Source organism: Antedon mediterranea, chromosome 8 (assembly GCF_964355755.1).
Source record: "Antedon mediterranea chromosome 8, ecAntMedi1.1, whole genome shotgun sequence".
Taxonomy (NCBI): domain Eukaryota; kingdom Metazoa; phylum Echinodermata; class Crinoidea; order Comatulida; family Antedonidae; genus Antedon; species Antedon mediterranea.
This window is the reverse complement of record NC_092677.1, coordinates 9,222,714-9,239,825: the sequence shown is the minus strand read 5'-3', so window position 1 is coordinate 9,239,825 and position 17,112 is coordinate 9,222,714. Positions and strand designations below refer to the sequence as shown.

The window sequence follows — 17,112 nt, the reverse complement described above, 5'->3', positions numbered from 1 at the left end:
GTACTGTAGAGAGTAGATGTGTTCTTTATTTTGTGCAATTTAATTTGTACAAATACCAATAATCAATACATTCTTGTAACTATTGACGTAATGCCTCACATCCTGTCTTGAATATTTTAGTTATTAATTGTCACTTTATAGTGCGTCAATTTCAGGTTGTTTCCAGAATAATTACAAGTTTGCACAACACTTTCTCTCTGAAGTATCGCAATGTATGACTTTGTAATCACTGTATCTATTGCTGTTTTATTTATGCAAAAAGGTAATTATATATTGGATTAGTATTGTGTGGTTTATTGTTTATTTTTTATTAATAACACTGAGGGAATCTATTAGTTAAAGGCAAAAATAGTTAATTGTTTATTAGATATTTTTTCATTTCAAAAATACACTATGGTTCAGGTTGTTTGATATTTTAAAAACCTTTAAGTAAAGCTGAATATATTTTGGGTTTCAAATAATATGTTACATAAACAATTGTTTTGTCGCAACTGCCATTTAAGGTTTATTTCATATTTTATAAAATATATTAATTACTGTAAAAAAAATAATTTGAAAAAATGTTTTGATATTTTTTTTTGAATATGCCATTTTAATGTCACAATAGTTATCCACAAAAAGTTTAAAAAAAAGAATTATTTACCTGAAAATTTAATTTAAGGCAAAAAATAGTCAATGGATTTTTGAATTTGACCATTTATTTTTGTAATTGTATATGAGAAAACATTCCTTTTTTATTTATTTTTTTACAGAAGGGATTAACTTTATTAAAACTACAAAATAACTATTAAAAGTATGATTTAATTAATCTTAATTTTTCAAGTTTTTTGGGGATAATACATCTTTAGACTTTTGATCTATACTATAAACAACTTTACCATCGAAAGAATATGTAGTATAGTATATTCACCAGATGAATTTTTATGTTATATTGTTAATTGTTTTTGTTTTGCTTTTAGGCATAACAAGTGCTGTGGAAACATGTCCAAAAAGCCATGGACCTGAAGTGATGTCGAGATCTTCAGCCGACGGCACTGAACTTACGTTAATGAACATCGGTAACCCTATCACGTGTAATGGTTACATAAGAGGATGGCGCTTTATTCCAACGCAAAGTGATACGCTCGTTGCGATGATTTTTCGTGAACAATCTTCTAAGAAAACACCTTATTTAATAGCAAGTCGAACTCATGTTCCTATTAAGGGACCGTTGAATAGCATACACGAACATATACTAAGCAAATCTGATTGGATTCCAGTGTTTACTGGTGACGTTGTTGGTTTCCATCATAAAAATGGACTATTGCATTATGATGAGGTGGATGACAGCACCCCAACAAGTGAATATTTATCAGAAACGACAAACATCCAAGTCAAATTGGGATCACTCGACTTTGACTCTTCCAGCTTGTGGCGTGTGTATTCATTTCAGACATTACTTGAAGGTAGAGCATTTCATTGTGTCAAAATTATTCTGCTGCAGTTACTGCAGTAACTATATTTTGTTTACTCTTTACCTTTTTATGCAATAAGCTATTTTTGGGGTAATCATACATACTGTTTATTACATTGGCTGCCTAATATCTTCTACATTAACAAACTAAAATCATTGCAGAAAAAATTGACATAACATATAAATGTTATTGTTGATCATGACATCATCATTTAATTGGATTTATGAAAATATTATTTTTATCGAAGACAGTCAAAATGGTTAAACTTTTCTTGTTTAAATGAATATTTATTTGTTTAATTATTGTCATTCATTATCGTCATAGTATAAACCTGAATCCTAAATTATCATTTTTCAATTCAGCTTTGTCTACACTGTCAAACTAGTTTGACAAAAAAAGTGTGATGTGCAAAAATATGCTAGTGATATGCCCAAATATGCTAGTGATATGACATCATCATGCCCAGATATATGGGCACATTAAATGTTTTTGTCACATAAAATTTGATAGTATAGACAAAGCTTTAAACTAAGGACTACTCTACAACTTTCTCCCTCACAGATTTGGAGACACCACATTTTCCAGTCTTTAATCATGTTTTACAACAAACGACTAAAACAATTAAGAACAACGTAATCTATATGAATGATTGGGCTAGATTCCGAAGTGCAGGGACCATACGAGGCTGGCGGTTTATTGTAGCAGGAGCTGGGGATATTATTGCTTACGTTTTTAGAGCAATAGACATGACAGCAGGTACTCATGAGGTGATAGGAAAAACAACCATCACTGTGACGTTGGACCAGAAAAACATGAATGTTGAACATGTTTTAGGAGAATCTGAACAGATTCCGATTTTGGCTGGCGATAGAGTCGGATATGCATCCACTACAGGCAGTGTTTTGTATCAAATTTTTAATGCAAAACCCATTTCTGCCGATTCAATGTATGTAAAATCATCAAAATCAATGCCTGTGGATGTCAACATCGGGTCAATAGTTGAATTTATCAGTTATTCAGTACGAGTAATATCAATTGAACCTATTACAGCAGACTATGGTATAGTTTTAACACTTTTAACTTATACTATATATTTTTTTTAAAAAGATGCTTCTTAGACCCTATATTCTGTGTATAAAAAGACTTTAAATAAAGTAATAGCGGGAGGTTCTGCCTAATGATTTCGGGACACTTTCTTGTCTCTCGCTATGGGCAAACTTTTCCCAGATTATTTTGACATGGAAAAAACATCACTATAATGTATACATTTATCATTTAGGCACTATTATTAAGCCCTATTTTTGTTAACTTTGTTAACATATTTTCCACATGTAACTAAATTTAGCCAAAAAATTCTTAACATTTTCTATATTCAATATTTGATCTTACCATTTATTATTTTACAGACACATTCAAGTCAACCGAAGTGGACCAGGATTACCAACTTCAAAACAACGTCATTGCAACATTGTCAGAGAGAAGTTCAACTTCATGCGTATTAAACTGTATCGACAACCACTTATGCCAGTCAATAAATTACAATGCACAAGAAATGTCATGTGAATTGAATGATGCCACTAAGATCAGCGACTCTGGCAACTTTGTTTCTGACGTCAGACACACTTATTATGAAATGAATATTAAAACAAAGGTAACATTTTCTAGTGGAATTTTAACAAATGTAACTAGAGGGTACTCCGAGAGTACAAACCTCCGCCTACTGTAAAATTCCCCTACATAAAATTCCCCGTGAATATTTTTTTTTTTATTAGTTCTATGTGTAAATATGTTAACTGCACACAAAAAAGTTGTGGATGACAGTGTGGTGTAATGGTTATGTATCCAGCCTCTCACAGTTGAGATTGCTGGTTCAAGTCCCACTGAGGGTTTTTTTTTTTTTTATTATTTTTTTATTTATTTTTTTTTTTTTGTGGACCTTGATCTTTGACCCTGACCCTTCAAAATTTAACCACAATTATATGATGTGTCATTGATCATTGCGGCTAAGTTTCAAAACTGTGGTCTCTAGGCAGTAAAATAGTTTTTTGTTAGTTGTGAACTTGACCTATGACCTTTCCCCCTCAAATTCGAACTCGTCCAAGCTTTTTGGGCATAGATCATTGTGTCCAAATTTGGTTAGAATCGGATAAAAACTGTGGCCTCCAGGCTGTTCACAGACACACACACAAACACACACACAAACACACAAACATACAGGGGTGACAACTAACCTCCTTGGCGGAGGTAATAAATCCATAATAGCGTTAGCATTAGAACTAGACAGCAACATCAATGTGATACAAAGAATGCACATAGACTACTCATGTTGACACTTTATATAATTAAATAAATAATTTTATTGAAAAACGCGTTTGGATTAGTGACAACACACTTAATAGTGGTGCAGTCAACTAAACTACATACAAATATAAACAAAATATTAGTACACTTTAACAGTGATACATACACAGATATTAAATATAATAATTTAAAAAAATATGTGATATAATATTTCTATGGATAAATCCCAGTCTCATCATTGAAAACATGTCTATAACAGTAGCATAATGGACGGTTATGATTGCTAACTTATTAAACCCAAAGCCCCAGATCTTAAACGGTCTGAGAGCATGTGCAGCCCTATTCAAACTATCCAGCATTAGTCTCAACCCCCTTAAAGGAGTGCTAAACCAGGTGAATTTTCCCACTGCAGCCTTACTCCTCAATATTATCTCTCTACTAATCCTGTAATAAGAGGACATAATAAATGATATATTAATAATATTATAATATTAGAGTTTACTGTATAGTGACAAAATATTTTCTCGGTTCTTAGTCATTTAAATAACTGAATTTTCATTGGTATGTTAATTGTTTATATTTATATTGCAGAGAAGCTTTAGTCAATGCAACATTGTTGATTGTGGTAAGGGTAAAGTGTGCGAGCCATCAGACAATAGCAATGGATATGTTTGCCGTTGTATTTTAACTGGATATGTTGATAAATATTGCCCAACTGATGGTAGGTTTAACATATACGTCATTGATTATATTAAGTGAAATCATTATAATTATATTATACCATAATAGGTATTATTATTAATTGAGATCTGAGTTTTTGTTTTACCTGTTTGCCTGTTTACCTTTGTTCTTTTTAGTAATATCCTTTTATAGAGCAATATTGCTTTTAATTCAACCTGAGAATAAATATCCTCCAAGGCAGTGGGGGGGGGGGGGGAGGGGATGAGTTAGGTTCCATCTTTTCTCAAATATAAAAGACCTAAGTTATTAATTCGATTACAAATAATATTTGCTGATTTTTACTTTTAGGGTATTTTGCCTCTTTATCATCTATATTTATAATCTTTACATTTACTTGTGAAATTAAAGAAATAAATTTATTGAATTTCACTTGCACATAGTATTGTTTTGTTAATGGATAATATTAATGTCTTAATCTCTAATAATGTTCTCTACTTTCTGTAGAATGTTCAAGTAGCCTCGGAATGGAATCGGGAAGTATATTGGATGGTCAGATCACTGCTAGTTCAATTCACAGTGGTGACGCGCTTGCTCACTGTGGAAGGCTAAATCTTCCTACTGAAAATGGATGTTTTGGTGGCTGGAGTGCAGAAGCACCATTTCAGAATGAATGGCTTAAGATTGACTTATTAGTTGAGCATACACTTACAGGAGTGGTTAGCCAAGGAGCAGACTACAGTGGATTTTCAGAGTGGGTAGAACTTTACACTGTGAGTTATTTCAAAGTTGACCAGGTTGGAGAAATGTACATAACCGATGGAAATGGCAAAATAAAGGTACTGTAAGAGAGACATTTTTATTCAATGTTATTTTCAATTTGTAATCAAAAACAAAACATAAGTTAACATAAATAGAAAATAATAACATGAATTAAAGCATAATATTGTATACTGTTCTATCTATGAACAACCATTAGTGCCAAATTAAACAAACATGTACATACATGACAGAACTGTTACGTGCAGAACACAATTCCTTTATTACCAGACTGATGCTGAGTAATCTATTTTAATTGGCAATAGGGCAATGTCAATCCATCTTCTTTAGAAGTAAATTTATTTTAGGTCCAGGCTTCCACAAAAGTTGCCTTTTCAGTGAAAATAATTCAGGCTTATAATTAATGCTTATTTAGATCTTTGATGGAAACTTAGACAAAAATGGACATCGACTTAACTACTTTCAGCAACCTATACAGACTACAGCAATTAAGTTTAACATGATCAAATGGAACAATCATGTAAGCTTTCGTGGAGAGCTTATTGGTTGTAGGGAAGGTAAATAACTGTATTTCTTAAATTAATTGCTGCTGCTCAGGTTCAGTCTACTCCTGACCTATAAATATCTATATATTGTTGTTGACTCAACAAGATTTCCAGTGATGCTGTATGAACAAGGCTCCCAATGGCTTTTCAAAATTGTTAAACTAATCCATTTTTTAAATGCCTTATTTTTTCAATAATGTCAATGTCGGATTCCCAGTAGCTTAGGTAGTCAGGAATTTTTCTAACATAAGCAAATTTTTTACATTTTTTTCTTCAAATCTTAGATTTCTGAAGTCTTATCCATAGATAGTTTTACACCACAGTATTCTTGACTTATGCCAAAAAAATGGATAAATACAGACCCTGATCTGTATGAATAACTCTGCTTTATTGCATACAGTAACACATTCTATATGCTCTTGTATCTCTTAGGAAATCCATGGGTTCGGATTTTCAAGGGGATATCCATGAATGGATTTAGCATTTATGATGCATGGACTTCTGGTACAGGAGCATCTAGTTACCATGCTCACAAGTACCTGATCAGTGACACGCACTACAGGAATGATGTCATCTTGAATAATTGGTCATCATTTGACATTTTGAAGGTAAATTCTGTCAATCTTGGAATAGTAGCTTAACTGCTTAGCTAATAAATAAGTAAATAAATAAATGAATCCGTAATTAGAAATTGTGAACATGTTGAATTTGCTGCAAAGTCAAAGTGATAGGGCACTACCACAAAATTCTGGCACTTGTTCATTATGCTCAGTGGCATAATGGCTAGGGGTGCTCGCTCAGTGGCTAAACCCAGGGCCTCCAAGCTGATGGGGCCCCTGAGCAAGGCCCGGAGACAAAACAATGCATTATAATAAGTCAAAAAAAGGCCTCTAGACTGTTTGTGTGGTTGCAATGTGGATAGTGATGCACTTTTGTGGTGTGGTGGTAGTATCTCAAGAAAGCAATTATTACCAACATCTTTATTTGTAATTTATTTTAGGTAAAACTGACATTATATTCCCAGTTTAATGTTGAAGTAAAATCGATGCTATTCAATGGTGTTGGTTCAACCATGACTTCTTGGTTTGCAAGCGTAAATGTTGAGGAATCATCGTGGGATGATCTCCCAGCAGAAAGTACAAATTATTTCAGCATTAATGGAGATTCACGTAATAGGTATGGCTATTTAAGTAATTAAAATTAATGGCAGAGGTAGCATGGTAGCTTTCCATTTTGTAAGGTTAATAGTGTAGACAGAGCTTTATTTATAGCTACATGTAATAATTTATTTGGAAAACGCTTTTTGAACAGCGGCACACATAATAATGGTGCATCCTTAAAACAATTAAACCTACAATATAAAAAAATATAAAGGTAGACTAGATTAAAACAGGTAATACTCAGATAAAACGGAAATTCGATAAAACCAAATTAAAAATATACTATTACTGTGTGTTTGTGTTTTAATTGTGTTAATGTTATGAATTATTATAATATTTGCAGCAGAAGATTTTATATTAACCATGGATATGGTGGATGTGAGAATGATCGGGGCTGGCTACTGATCACTGAGAGAGCAAGGATTGGCTGTTATGAAGGTTATGACGCCACTCCAAAGATACTTTATAGTCAATCACGCTCTTATGAAAACTGGTCTGAAGGAGGTGAGTATATAGTTGAGTCGCATAGTTTTGAGTTGTTTTTCATAACTATAGTCGCTCTAGAGGCTTTCAACAACTTCTTTTATTTTCTTTGTACGATGATATAACAAATGACAATATAACAAATAAAAATGAAGAAAAGAAGAAGATTTTTTAAGCATAACCCCATATAAAATATAATTTCAATAAAGAAACAAAAATCACTTTTTAAATGATTATTTCCGACAAAATATTACATACATACTAAGCATATATATATATATTTAATTAAAACATTTCTATTCAAATATGAGTAAAACTACGATTAAATACATTACACTAATTTGTTAAGCCTACTATTTTCACAGATTTCACGCTTATCTTTATTCAGCATTACAACTTTTTGCCATTTACAGATTGTCTCATCTTTAGGCCCAACTTTCATTATGCATTTTTGGTTTACAGATGTTGGAACAGCACGAGCAATGACAATAGATGTGAAGTTGGGTTAACTGAATGAAATATGGAAAACCAATAGATGCACTATTGTGTATTTAATACACCATAGGATAAAACTCCAAAATAGTGATGATTCAACTTTTTGATCTACAGTACTCTATTGAATGTGACTTCTCTCTCATTATTTGAGAGTACATTTCACCTTGTTCACTCCATTGTTTCACAGGAAATTGCGGTATTCTGGATAGGGGTGTCCCAATTGACATACTACATCTTATTTGATTCATACCATTGTTCGTTTTATTTATTTTTTTGTATGTTTGGTATTTTATTATTTTTTCATTTATTTTGATTCATTTTTAAGTTAATAATGTTATATATTCTTGTAATTGTATGCTGTATTTTTTATACAACATTTATTTTATTTAATTTTAAGTTATTACTTGGACGCACCTTTATCATCAAAGTGTGTCACTGTTGTAAAAGTGAAGTTTCCAATAAATTATTATTATTATTTTCAAAACAATTATCAAGAAGCAATCAAGTGTAGATCAATTACTTTAAAATGAATAGTATGCTTTAGACTAGAACGTTAGTATCTTCTATGTGATTATATTATGACACCTGGTCATGCATGTAATTTTAATGAATTGGTTTTATCAGACAACCCACTTATAATAGTTTAAAGTGGTGCGAAGAGATATAGTGAAATAGTAACTACCTTTTATTTAACTGTATGTTGTTACAAATATTGCCAGAGTCACGTATTTTGTTTTAAGTATTATCATGGAGTAAAGAATAAGAATACTCCATGGTATTATTAATGTGGTTTAACAGTCGAATAACAACAATCGTACAAAAAAAAAAGCTTTATTTATTCACAAAAATGTACAAAATAATAATAACAAAGAATATGTACGCTCGTTCACCAAAATGTATTCTATAAATTTGTGATAACTAAAATAAAAAGTAACTGAATATTTTATTTTGTTCTGTGAGGTGGACATTGTCAATTAATTATCTCATACGTGTCAAGTGACGTCATTGTTTTCCGATGAGTGCATCTTTAGCGTCCAGTTTTTATTATCAAAAACATCTGGACAATTTGGGATGTAGATATTAAGTCTTATTGTGTTTTTCATGGGAAATAGTTGAATGCATTATGAGATTTGACCAGCATATTTAAAATTGAGGGTATTTCTCTTCGTTTGTGTTTCTTTGTTATCCTCGTTCTCTTTTTTTCTTCCCCTACCATTTTTTCCAAGAAGTTATAGTTTGAAATGTAAGTATTTTGTTTTATTTCGTGTTTTTTTTTTATATAATTTCATTTAGATCCTAATACTATTAGGAGAGAATTTATCTTCTGTGTTGATGCAATCGACCGAAAAGTACCAAAACAGTACGTTTCATAAAGATCAGCTGGGCTGGCCATAACCGTAGTACAGTACTACCTATACTACCGATTTGTTACATATAGCGAAGTTTAGGCCTAGTTCTCTCGATATCTCTCTTTCTTGTCTTGAGTTTCGAACAAGGTTCTTTGCTATTGTTTTCCGTACTGTGTTCTTATCCCTCCGTCAGTGGTCTCATATTATTTTTCCTTGGGTTGTTGTAAATGTGAACATCGTAATCATATGCTTGAAAATGATATTTAGTCGTTTACAATGTAGTAAAAACACTTTTTTGTTTCTTTGTCCCGGAAACCTTTTTCACCAGTTTTAGTAGGCCTACTTTTCGATCAATTAGATCAAACAAAAAAGACAAATTCTCTCCCATTATTTCGTTGTTTAATTGTCAGCCTCTTTATAATTACATGCAATTTATGATTTATTTATGTAATTTTGTTTTCATTGTTTATTAGCGAGAGGTTCTTTTGTTTTTATTATTCTTTTTTCTTCTAGCAGATTGATTGTCTCTAATTTTGTTTATATACAAGTTAGTGTAGTGTAAGTATTTTATAATTTTAATTTGTGTTATTTTGATTGTAGTATTTGTAGGCCTAATAGGCCTACAGATCATGTTTTAGTGAGTCGTTATTTCGCGTATTTATTTCTCTTTTTTATCGTTAGATTTTTTTCTTTTTAGTTTTCCTATTAAAGACGGCCAAGTGCAGATTTTCTTCTTTTTAGACTCCCATCCCCCAGAATGTCTGATGTAAGTCTTTTATTTTCCTTTCTTATCGTATATAGTAATTTGTAGCTCCTATATATTTTCTGTTCATTCTTTTTTTCGTATAGATGGATGGTCAGACTGATGTTCCAACTCATATTCTTGTGGAACTCGTTAATGGACTAAACTATGCAGTCTGTAGAAAGTTGATTAAAGATGTACCCGTTTGATGCCAAATTGTACAACCTATTGTCTAACCGAATAGCTGTAATAGAAGCGGAGAATTGGGGTTAAATAGCACCGGTAAATATTCATTTCACATATTAGTCTGTTATATTGTAGGCCGTTTGATTAAAAGGGTAAAACCTGTAGTAGGCCTACCTCTATAACAACATGAATGAACAATAATGACGTAAACAATTTTGGGATAAAATTAGTTAGTTGTATTGCGCAAGTGTTAAAAGGATCAATTATATTTCCCGATGGCTAATCGGTTTTCTTTGGTCTTATATTAAAATACTTTGTTTTCTATTGTATGTTGTCGTTATTCTATAGATATGGTGATGTCATTGGTGAAGACAAAGATGACGAGAAATATATAAACAATAGTCAAATCACATCTACTGTATATCGGGGCAAACACGCATGTTTACATTTTATCATGGTAGGGTGCACCGAAGTCGGTGTGCACTGGCAAGAGTTTCAAAAGAATCATTGATCTTTATAAGCACGGTACATTGAAGATTAAATCCCGGATTAAATGAATGATCTAACTACATGTAATGGGATTACGCTGCATTATTAATGATGAATTATCTAATGAGTAATGTACCTTTTACTACCCAAGAAGGAATCCATCGAGATATTGAGGTATGAGATCGGAAGTTCACCCAAAACTTACAGTCTTTAATGTGGTCGCAGTAGCGGATCTCAAGAATACAAATGATTATGAGTTTCCCTGTTATATTACTTACTTACTTTTAGGCCTACTGGTGATATAAAAAGAAACCCAATAAATTCAAATGACGATTTATTCCTAAATATTGTCTCGCTAGTTTAATTTATCGTTATTAATGATGTGATTTTTCTCATTGTGTGGATAATTAATTAATTTTACAATTTTTTTTGTTATAATTTAAACCATGTGACTTTTTTTTTTGTAAAAGTTTTTTGACATTGTAATGTATTTCTAATTGTTACATGCATGTAATTTAGTGTTGTGACTCGGAGTACTGTATGATGTTTCAAAATACAGTTTGCTATGTTTGTAACAGGTGTATATGTTTTTTTTCTTTAAAGGATACGGTAGCCTATTGTCTCCGAAAAAAATATGCCAAAATTGGAACGAAAAACAAATTACCTGATAAAATTGTAATTTAATATTAAAGATATTTCATCATCTACGTATGAATATGCGTATTTTTTCCGTGGAAAGTAATCAAATTGAATTAAAGGTATAGTTCAATCCCTCTGATTACGTCACTGGTCCGATCCTAACCATAGATTATTTTCAGCAGTTGTTATAAATTATTCACCTGTAACCATCCTACACAAATTGTAATGTTAGTCCTTGTACACCTTTTGTGATGTGAGATCAACTTTACACAGAAGGAACCTACCTGCTTACTGTGTTACTCGCGTGGCCAGGCTTACTATGGTATGACAGGGAGCAAACTCCATGGTATGGTACCACCACCAACGTATGCCATTTTCTCAGGTTAGTAATAAAATAAGAATTTCAGTAGTTATATAGATATAGCCCTAAGACCTAAGTTAATATATTGATCCCAGCTGTTCCCCGCTCAACAATACGACTTCGCAAACATTGTTATAGCACTGTATTCACAGTTAAGTAGTTTTGTTTGAAATATCAATAGAAGGCGTCAGAAATACTACGTGAAATCAATATCTGGACAGATATAGGCCTAGTACCATTTGAGATATAGAGGAAGGAAAATATACTGCAGAGAAACAGTGTTTTTATGTTTCGTTTCTAAAATTAAAAGTGAGCTCATGTTATCAGATAAACGATAGATAGAAGCGAACTACTACGCGTTAGTTAGGCCATAGAGATATTATATATCACTATAATATCTCTATGGTTAGGCCTAATATTTAGATTTGTAACAAGTAGGCCTATTATTACGCGCGAAATTCAAGCTTTGCGAATTGGCTTTGGTCGTAGAAGAAATCCTGGTTTAGGTTTTATTTGCCCTTACGTAATAGTACACCTACACCCATATATTTATAGAGTACCCTCACTACCCCGTATCTTTGGTTTTCTTTGGTTTTCTTTTTAGTCCTTTGATCTCAAACACCGAGTGACATCGAATAGTTAAGGTAGGTTTATCCAACATTGAAGATATTTTTAAAAGCAATATTATATGCATTCTCCCCTCAAATCAATGACACACACATGCACACTATCCAAAATACAAAAAGTTCACATATCACGTATATCGTGAATATAATTTAAATATGTTTTTGGATTGTAATTTATCGGGGCAGGAGGGATAAACCATGATTTCATTTTGAAAACACCTTATATGCTGCCCGGTAGCTTCCCAGTAGGAGTTCGTATACAACTACTATACGTGACGATATAAAACTAACATTGTTTGATTGTCGTTGTTTGTCTAGTGCTACCTGTCTAATTGAGTTGAGCCAGAGAGTAAATAATCGAATAAATTTACAGTACTGTAGTTATTGTATTTTACAGGCAGCACTTCACCTTCCAAAAACACAACGACTAAAATACACGATTAATAAACAAATACAAAACAACTTTCGAAGGCCAATCATAAATTATCAAGGTAGGTGATACCCCATTAGTTCGTTTCACACGAAAATGTCAATAGGACTCATTATAGTGGTGTCTCCTGATTAGAGGTGTACCCTGAGATAGGGATGTCCCAAAGGAGTAGTAGTATTGTACCTTAAATTGATAAATCAAAGGTAGGATTCCCCATGGGAAGTAGGCCTATGCATAACAACCAAATCAATATCACACTCTGCTCCATAAATTACATGGAATTACATTACGTCATTTCTCATACATTCGTTAACGGTGTCTCATTTATTTTTGTAGATGTTCCGGTTTCACCCAATAAAGTCAAATTATTTAGTGCTCGGTCTATTTGCAATTATATACGTTGGTATAATCGGTATGGTTATAATGATGATGGATACAGAATGCGAATACTCAACCAATAAGCATTTATTGGCAACTTTTATGAAAATCCAACAGTTGCAGATGCTGAATCAGAAGGAAGGGTATGTTTAGTTTTTTCAAAACATGAATTTGTCAGGTCACGTAACAATGATGATGAGGCTACACAAAGACCACACAACCACATTATGGTGACCATAAACGCGTCTTATAACTCCTAAAAAATCAATGTGAACCCAACATTCTCCTCTAGAATATATCTACTACTGTAATATACTATTGAGCCTATTATTGTGTAGAGTTTGAGTGGTTGTGTGTGGTGCCTGTTTAGTGGGACTATATGGAGGAAAGAAAACGAACTCCTCCATGGTAGGATCAACTGCAGAGTATCTTCAAATAAGTGGTGAAGTTGCGGATCCATGATTTTGAAATAGAAATTGTAATGAAGTGTTTAACCTATGTTCTGTATACAGTCTTTGAATTGTATTTCCGTTGATTAAAAGGTTTTCTTATTCGAAACGCTTTGCTAGTTAAAAGCTGAAAGGTTGTAGGATCTCAAAACTTAAATGGCGCGTACGTTTAGTCTGCCCTTGACCCTGACCGTAATCACGGTTTTTTCTATTATAGTATACACGTCACCGATTTGAATTCAATACCAAAGGAATTGTATATTTTCATAAGTACAATGAATAGCACGTATTAGTTCATGCATTTCAATACCATCATTTACGGAGGCTGAACAGCAACAGAAGCAGAATAATACCATCTACTTGAAATTTCACCAGGTTAATTACTTATAGCCTATATGCGTACGTATCCCACGTTTCGTAACTGACAAGAAGTGGGCATAAAAAAATGGGCCAACAAATAAATTATACAAAAAAAAAAAACAACTGGTACTGCAAAATGGTGCTGCCGTTTTCAAATATATAGGCAGTACATAATAATCATGGGTTATTTTAAAATTAAAAATGTCCATTGAATATTTTATGCCATGATTAAGACACGCAATACGTGTAGGCCTATGTGTGTTTGTATGATATAGGAGGCCTATTATGTAGTGTGCTTGTAAACACTAATTTATATTTTAAAAATCAGAATAAAAGATGCTGACAATAAAACAGAAAAGAAAATAATGAATGGAGATTCTGCAAGACAATTCAAAAGGTGAAAAATTACTTTTATTCTTCCCTTGTTTTATTATTTATGTCTACCATTTACGAATTCAGTTTTAGAATTTTATTTCTGAAAATAATATATCAAGTATTTTTGGTAGCGAGAAATACTGAAGGATATAAGATAGAAGTGTAAAAGATCGATCAAACTACATTCTGAAACAAGGTTTTTGTAGGCCTAATAGTTGCACTTTATCTTCTTCTATTAAAGTGTTGATAAGTTCACTATAATATTATGTCTAGTGTGGCAAATATATTTATTATTTATGTGTAAAGTGCGAAGAATAGGCCTAAGGGGAAGATAAAACAGCGGCATATATTACCAATGCAGGACATAATGCAAAGAAGATTATCGAGACATATTGATTATCTTCAAGTTAAGTTACTCAGGTATGTTAAATTAATTGTTCTTCGGTTCCGCTATTATCATAGATCATCATATTTAATGTCATACCTCGACAAAACACAAATTAATAAACTTATTCCGTCCCACACAAAGGGGAAATAAATTATTCCGTCGTAATTTTACTTCGTAATTTCAGTTACGAGTACACTAATACGTTGAAGACTTCATTCGCAGAGCGTAGCGTTAAAAAGTTTCTCTTTTATGAGTCTAAATTGTTACAAAAAACAATCAATTACAACATTTGTTTGCAATAATAGTTTTTTATTTCTATTTTCTATCATTTGTTTTACAGGAATAGATTAAAGCAAAGTCAATTGACCTTAAACGAAACGATCTCAATACATCAACAAGATAGGGAAGATACATTTTCAAAAGACAATATTAGCAGAAATAAATCTTTAGATAAGGAATATAGCACATGCGCAATAGTTGGAAACAGTGACATTTTGTTGGGCAGCAAATGCGGAGCAGAGATCGACGCACATGATTTCGTTATGCGTTCAAACATGGCGCCAACACATAATTACAGACGACATGTTGGTAATCGAACTGATTTCATGGCTGTGCATCAAGTGAGATTTCTGGAAATTGCCAGATGTACTCAAAACAAAAATAATCCTTGTTATGCTGGTGTTAAACAACAGTTGTTAAGTTTGGGAAAAGCTAACATGTGGATAATCAAACATGGCGGAATTAATCCAAAATCGTTTGATCAAATTGCAAAATTCGCTAAACATAATGCTCAAGACTTGACATTTTCCTACCCGAATTTGAAATATTACCGGACAACCATTTCAAGGTGCCTAATTATTTCAATTATCTCTCCCCTTCCATGCTAACTAAATTACAAAAGGAAGAATTGTAAACAAAGTAGGAAAGTCTGAAACCACCATTTAGCTCTGTCTACACTATCAAACTAAAAAGTATGATGTGCCCAAATATGACAGTGATATGACATCGTCATCGTGCGTGCGTCATCGTACATCACATATTTTGTTCACATCAAAGTTTAATAGTGTAGACAAAGCTTTTGGGCTACTACTACAAGAACAACAGAATCACTCAACAGAAACGAAGAAACAGATAAATGAGTTTAATGGTTTTGTACGTACAGAATGACCTTTCGTTTTCTACCTATTGAGTCCAACAGTCATTCTGCGTTTCTGAGCGTAACGCAGGATGAGTCTTGACTCAATAGTCACGTTGTGAAATTGAAGGTCGCTATCATTTCTGGCAAAACAGTTGAATTATTATCATATATACAAAAGCAACAGCTTTATTAATGTTTTTATTTCTCTTTCTTTCAAGTTTCTGGGGATTCAACGTAGACATATCATCAAACGGACTGCTGCTCTCCACTGTTGCAATACCAATGTGCAAGAAGATATCGCTTTACGGCTTTAATGTCAGTTCAAAAGACGCATACTTTAGAAATTCATATTTTTCAAAATCACCCCTCCAAGAGGTGAATATAAAAAACACCATGCAGTATGAACTTAGACAGATAAAAGAATTAAATTCCACAAAGGTTTTACGACTGGTCTCAATGCCATGTCAATAGAGATAGCTAATAACGCAAGTGAACAAGATTCGACTGTAATGGCGCAACCAATTTTGAAGTCCCACTTGTAGAGACGCAACACAAGTACGTAACGCAACGTAATGCTTGATTCCCACGTAGACGTAATGCAAGGACCAGCCAGCACTTTGCGTCGATACGTCGCTGCGTTACGTTAAGTTGCGCGTTCTAGTGGGAACCACACTTAAGAGATTCTTGCGGTGCACTTCCGTTCTTGCGTTGCGACCAAAATTGGAACTTTAACAAGGAAACACACTCATTCTGAACATACAAAGACTTTAATATTTTGTAAAATCGTTATCTGGAACAATGCTGCATAATTATATTTTACATAAAACATGTTTTAATTAATACAGTACTTGTCATAATATCACATTATTAACTATAAGCTTAAAGTGACATCCAAATGAAAACAGTAATCCGGGCTTTCATATAAATGATGCTCGAACTCTGTTTTTCCTGGAATACCATATTTTAAAAAGATTTACATTTTAACCACTTCTTTCTTAAGCCTCTGTCTACACAACCAAACTCGTTTGACAAATAAGGTGTGATGTGCCCATTTATGAACACAATGACATCCTATTTGGGCAGTTTTATTAAGATAACTCCAGTAGGTCATTTAAGGTTTCCATATAAAACATTGTCGAACTCCTTAATTACATACTGGAAACACAAGTTATTTAAAATGCCATACTATCTATTAGGCCTATATAAGAGTAATGATATTTTACATTAGTTTGATTATAATGTTATATTAACTTAAATTGATATACCTATACATAGAAAATAAAATAAAACACATGAAATGTTGTGA

At 32.6% G+C, this 17,112-nt stretch overlaps 2 protein-coding genes across 3 annotated transcripts; both read left to right on the top strand.

Moving 5' to 3' along the window:
- Window positions 1-176: 176 nt before the first annotated feature.
- Window positions 177-8,910, top strand: LOC140057595 (uncharacterized). Its single transcript, XM_072103311.1, has 11 exons — window positions 177-262; window positions 960-1,445; window positions 2,016-2,513; window positions 2,861-3,105; window positions 4,347-4,476; window positions 4,941-5,272; window positions 5,629-5,770; window positions 6,191-6,366; window positions 6,759-6,934; window positions 7,262-7,422; window positions 7,864-8,910. The coding sequence occupies exons 1-11, from the start codon at window positions 211-213 to the stop codon at window positions 7,908-7,910; spliced, it is 2,445 nt and encodes an 814-aa protein (XP_071959412.1). The 5' UTR covers window positions 177-210; the 3' UTR covers window positions 7,911-8,910.
- A 2,661-nt stretch (window positions 8,911-11,571) lies between these two features.
- Window positions 11,572-16,277, top strand: LOC140057332 (alpha-2,8-sialyltransferase 8B-like). 2 transcript variants are annotated; one of them, XM_072102950.1, is made up of 8 exons: window positions 11,572-11,683; window positions 12,267-12,306; window positions 12,686-12,779; window positions 13,055-13,239; window positions 14,234-14,302; window positions 14,587-14,700; window positions 15,009-15,515; window positions 16,025-16,277. In XM_072102950.1, exons 4-8 carry the CDS (start codon window positions 13,055-13,057, stop codon window positions 16,275-16,277), a joined length of 1,128 nt encoding a protein of 375 aa, XP_071959051.1. In that variant the 5' UTR covers window positions 11,572-11,683; window positions 12,267-12,306; window positions 12,686-12,779. The 2 variants fall into 2 exon arrangements, with proteins under 2 accessions (XP_071959051.1, XP_071959052.1); XM_072102951.1 differs by lacking the exons at window positions 11,572-11,683; window positions 12,267-12,306; window positions 12,686-12,779; window positions 13,055-13,239 and adding an exon at window positions 13,876-13,944.
- The last annotated feature ends 835 nt before the right edge of the window (window positions 16,278-17,112 follow it).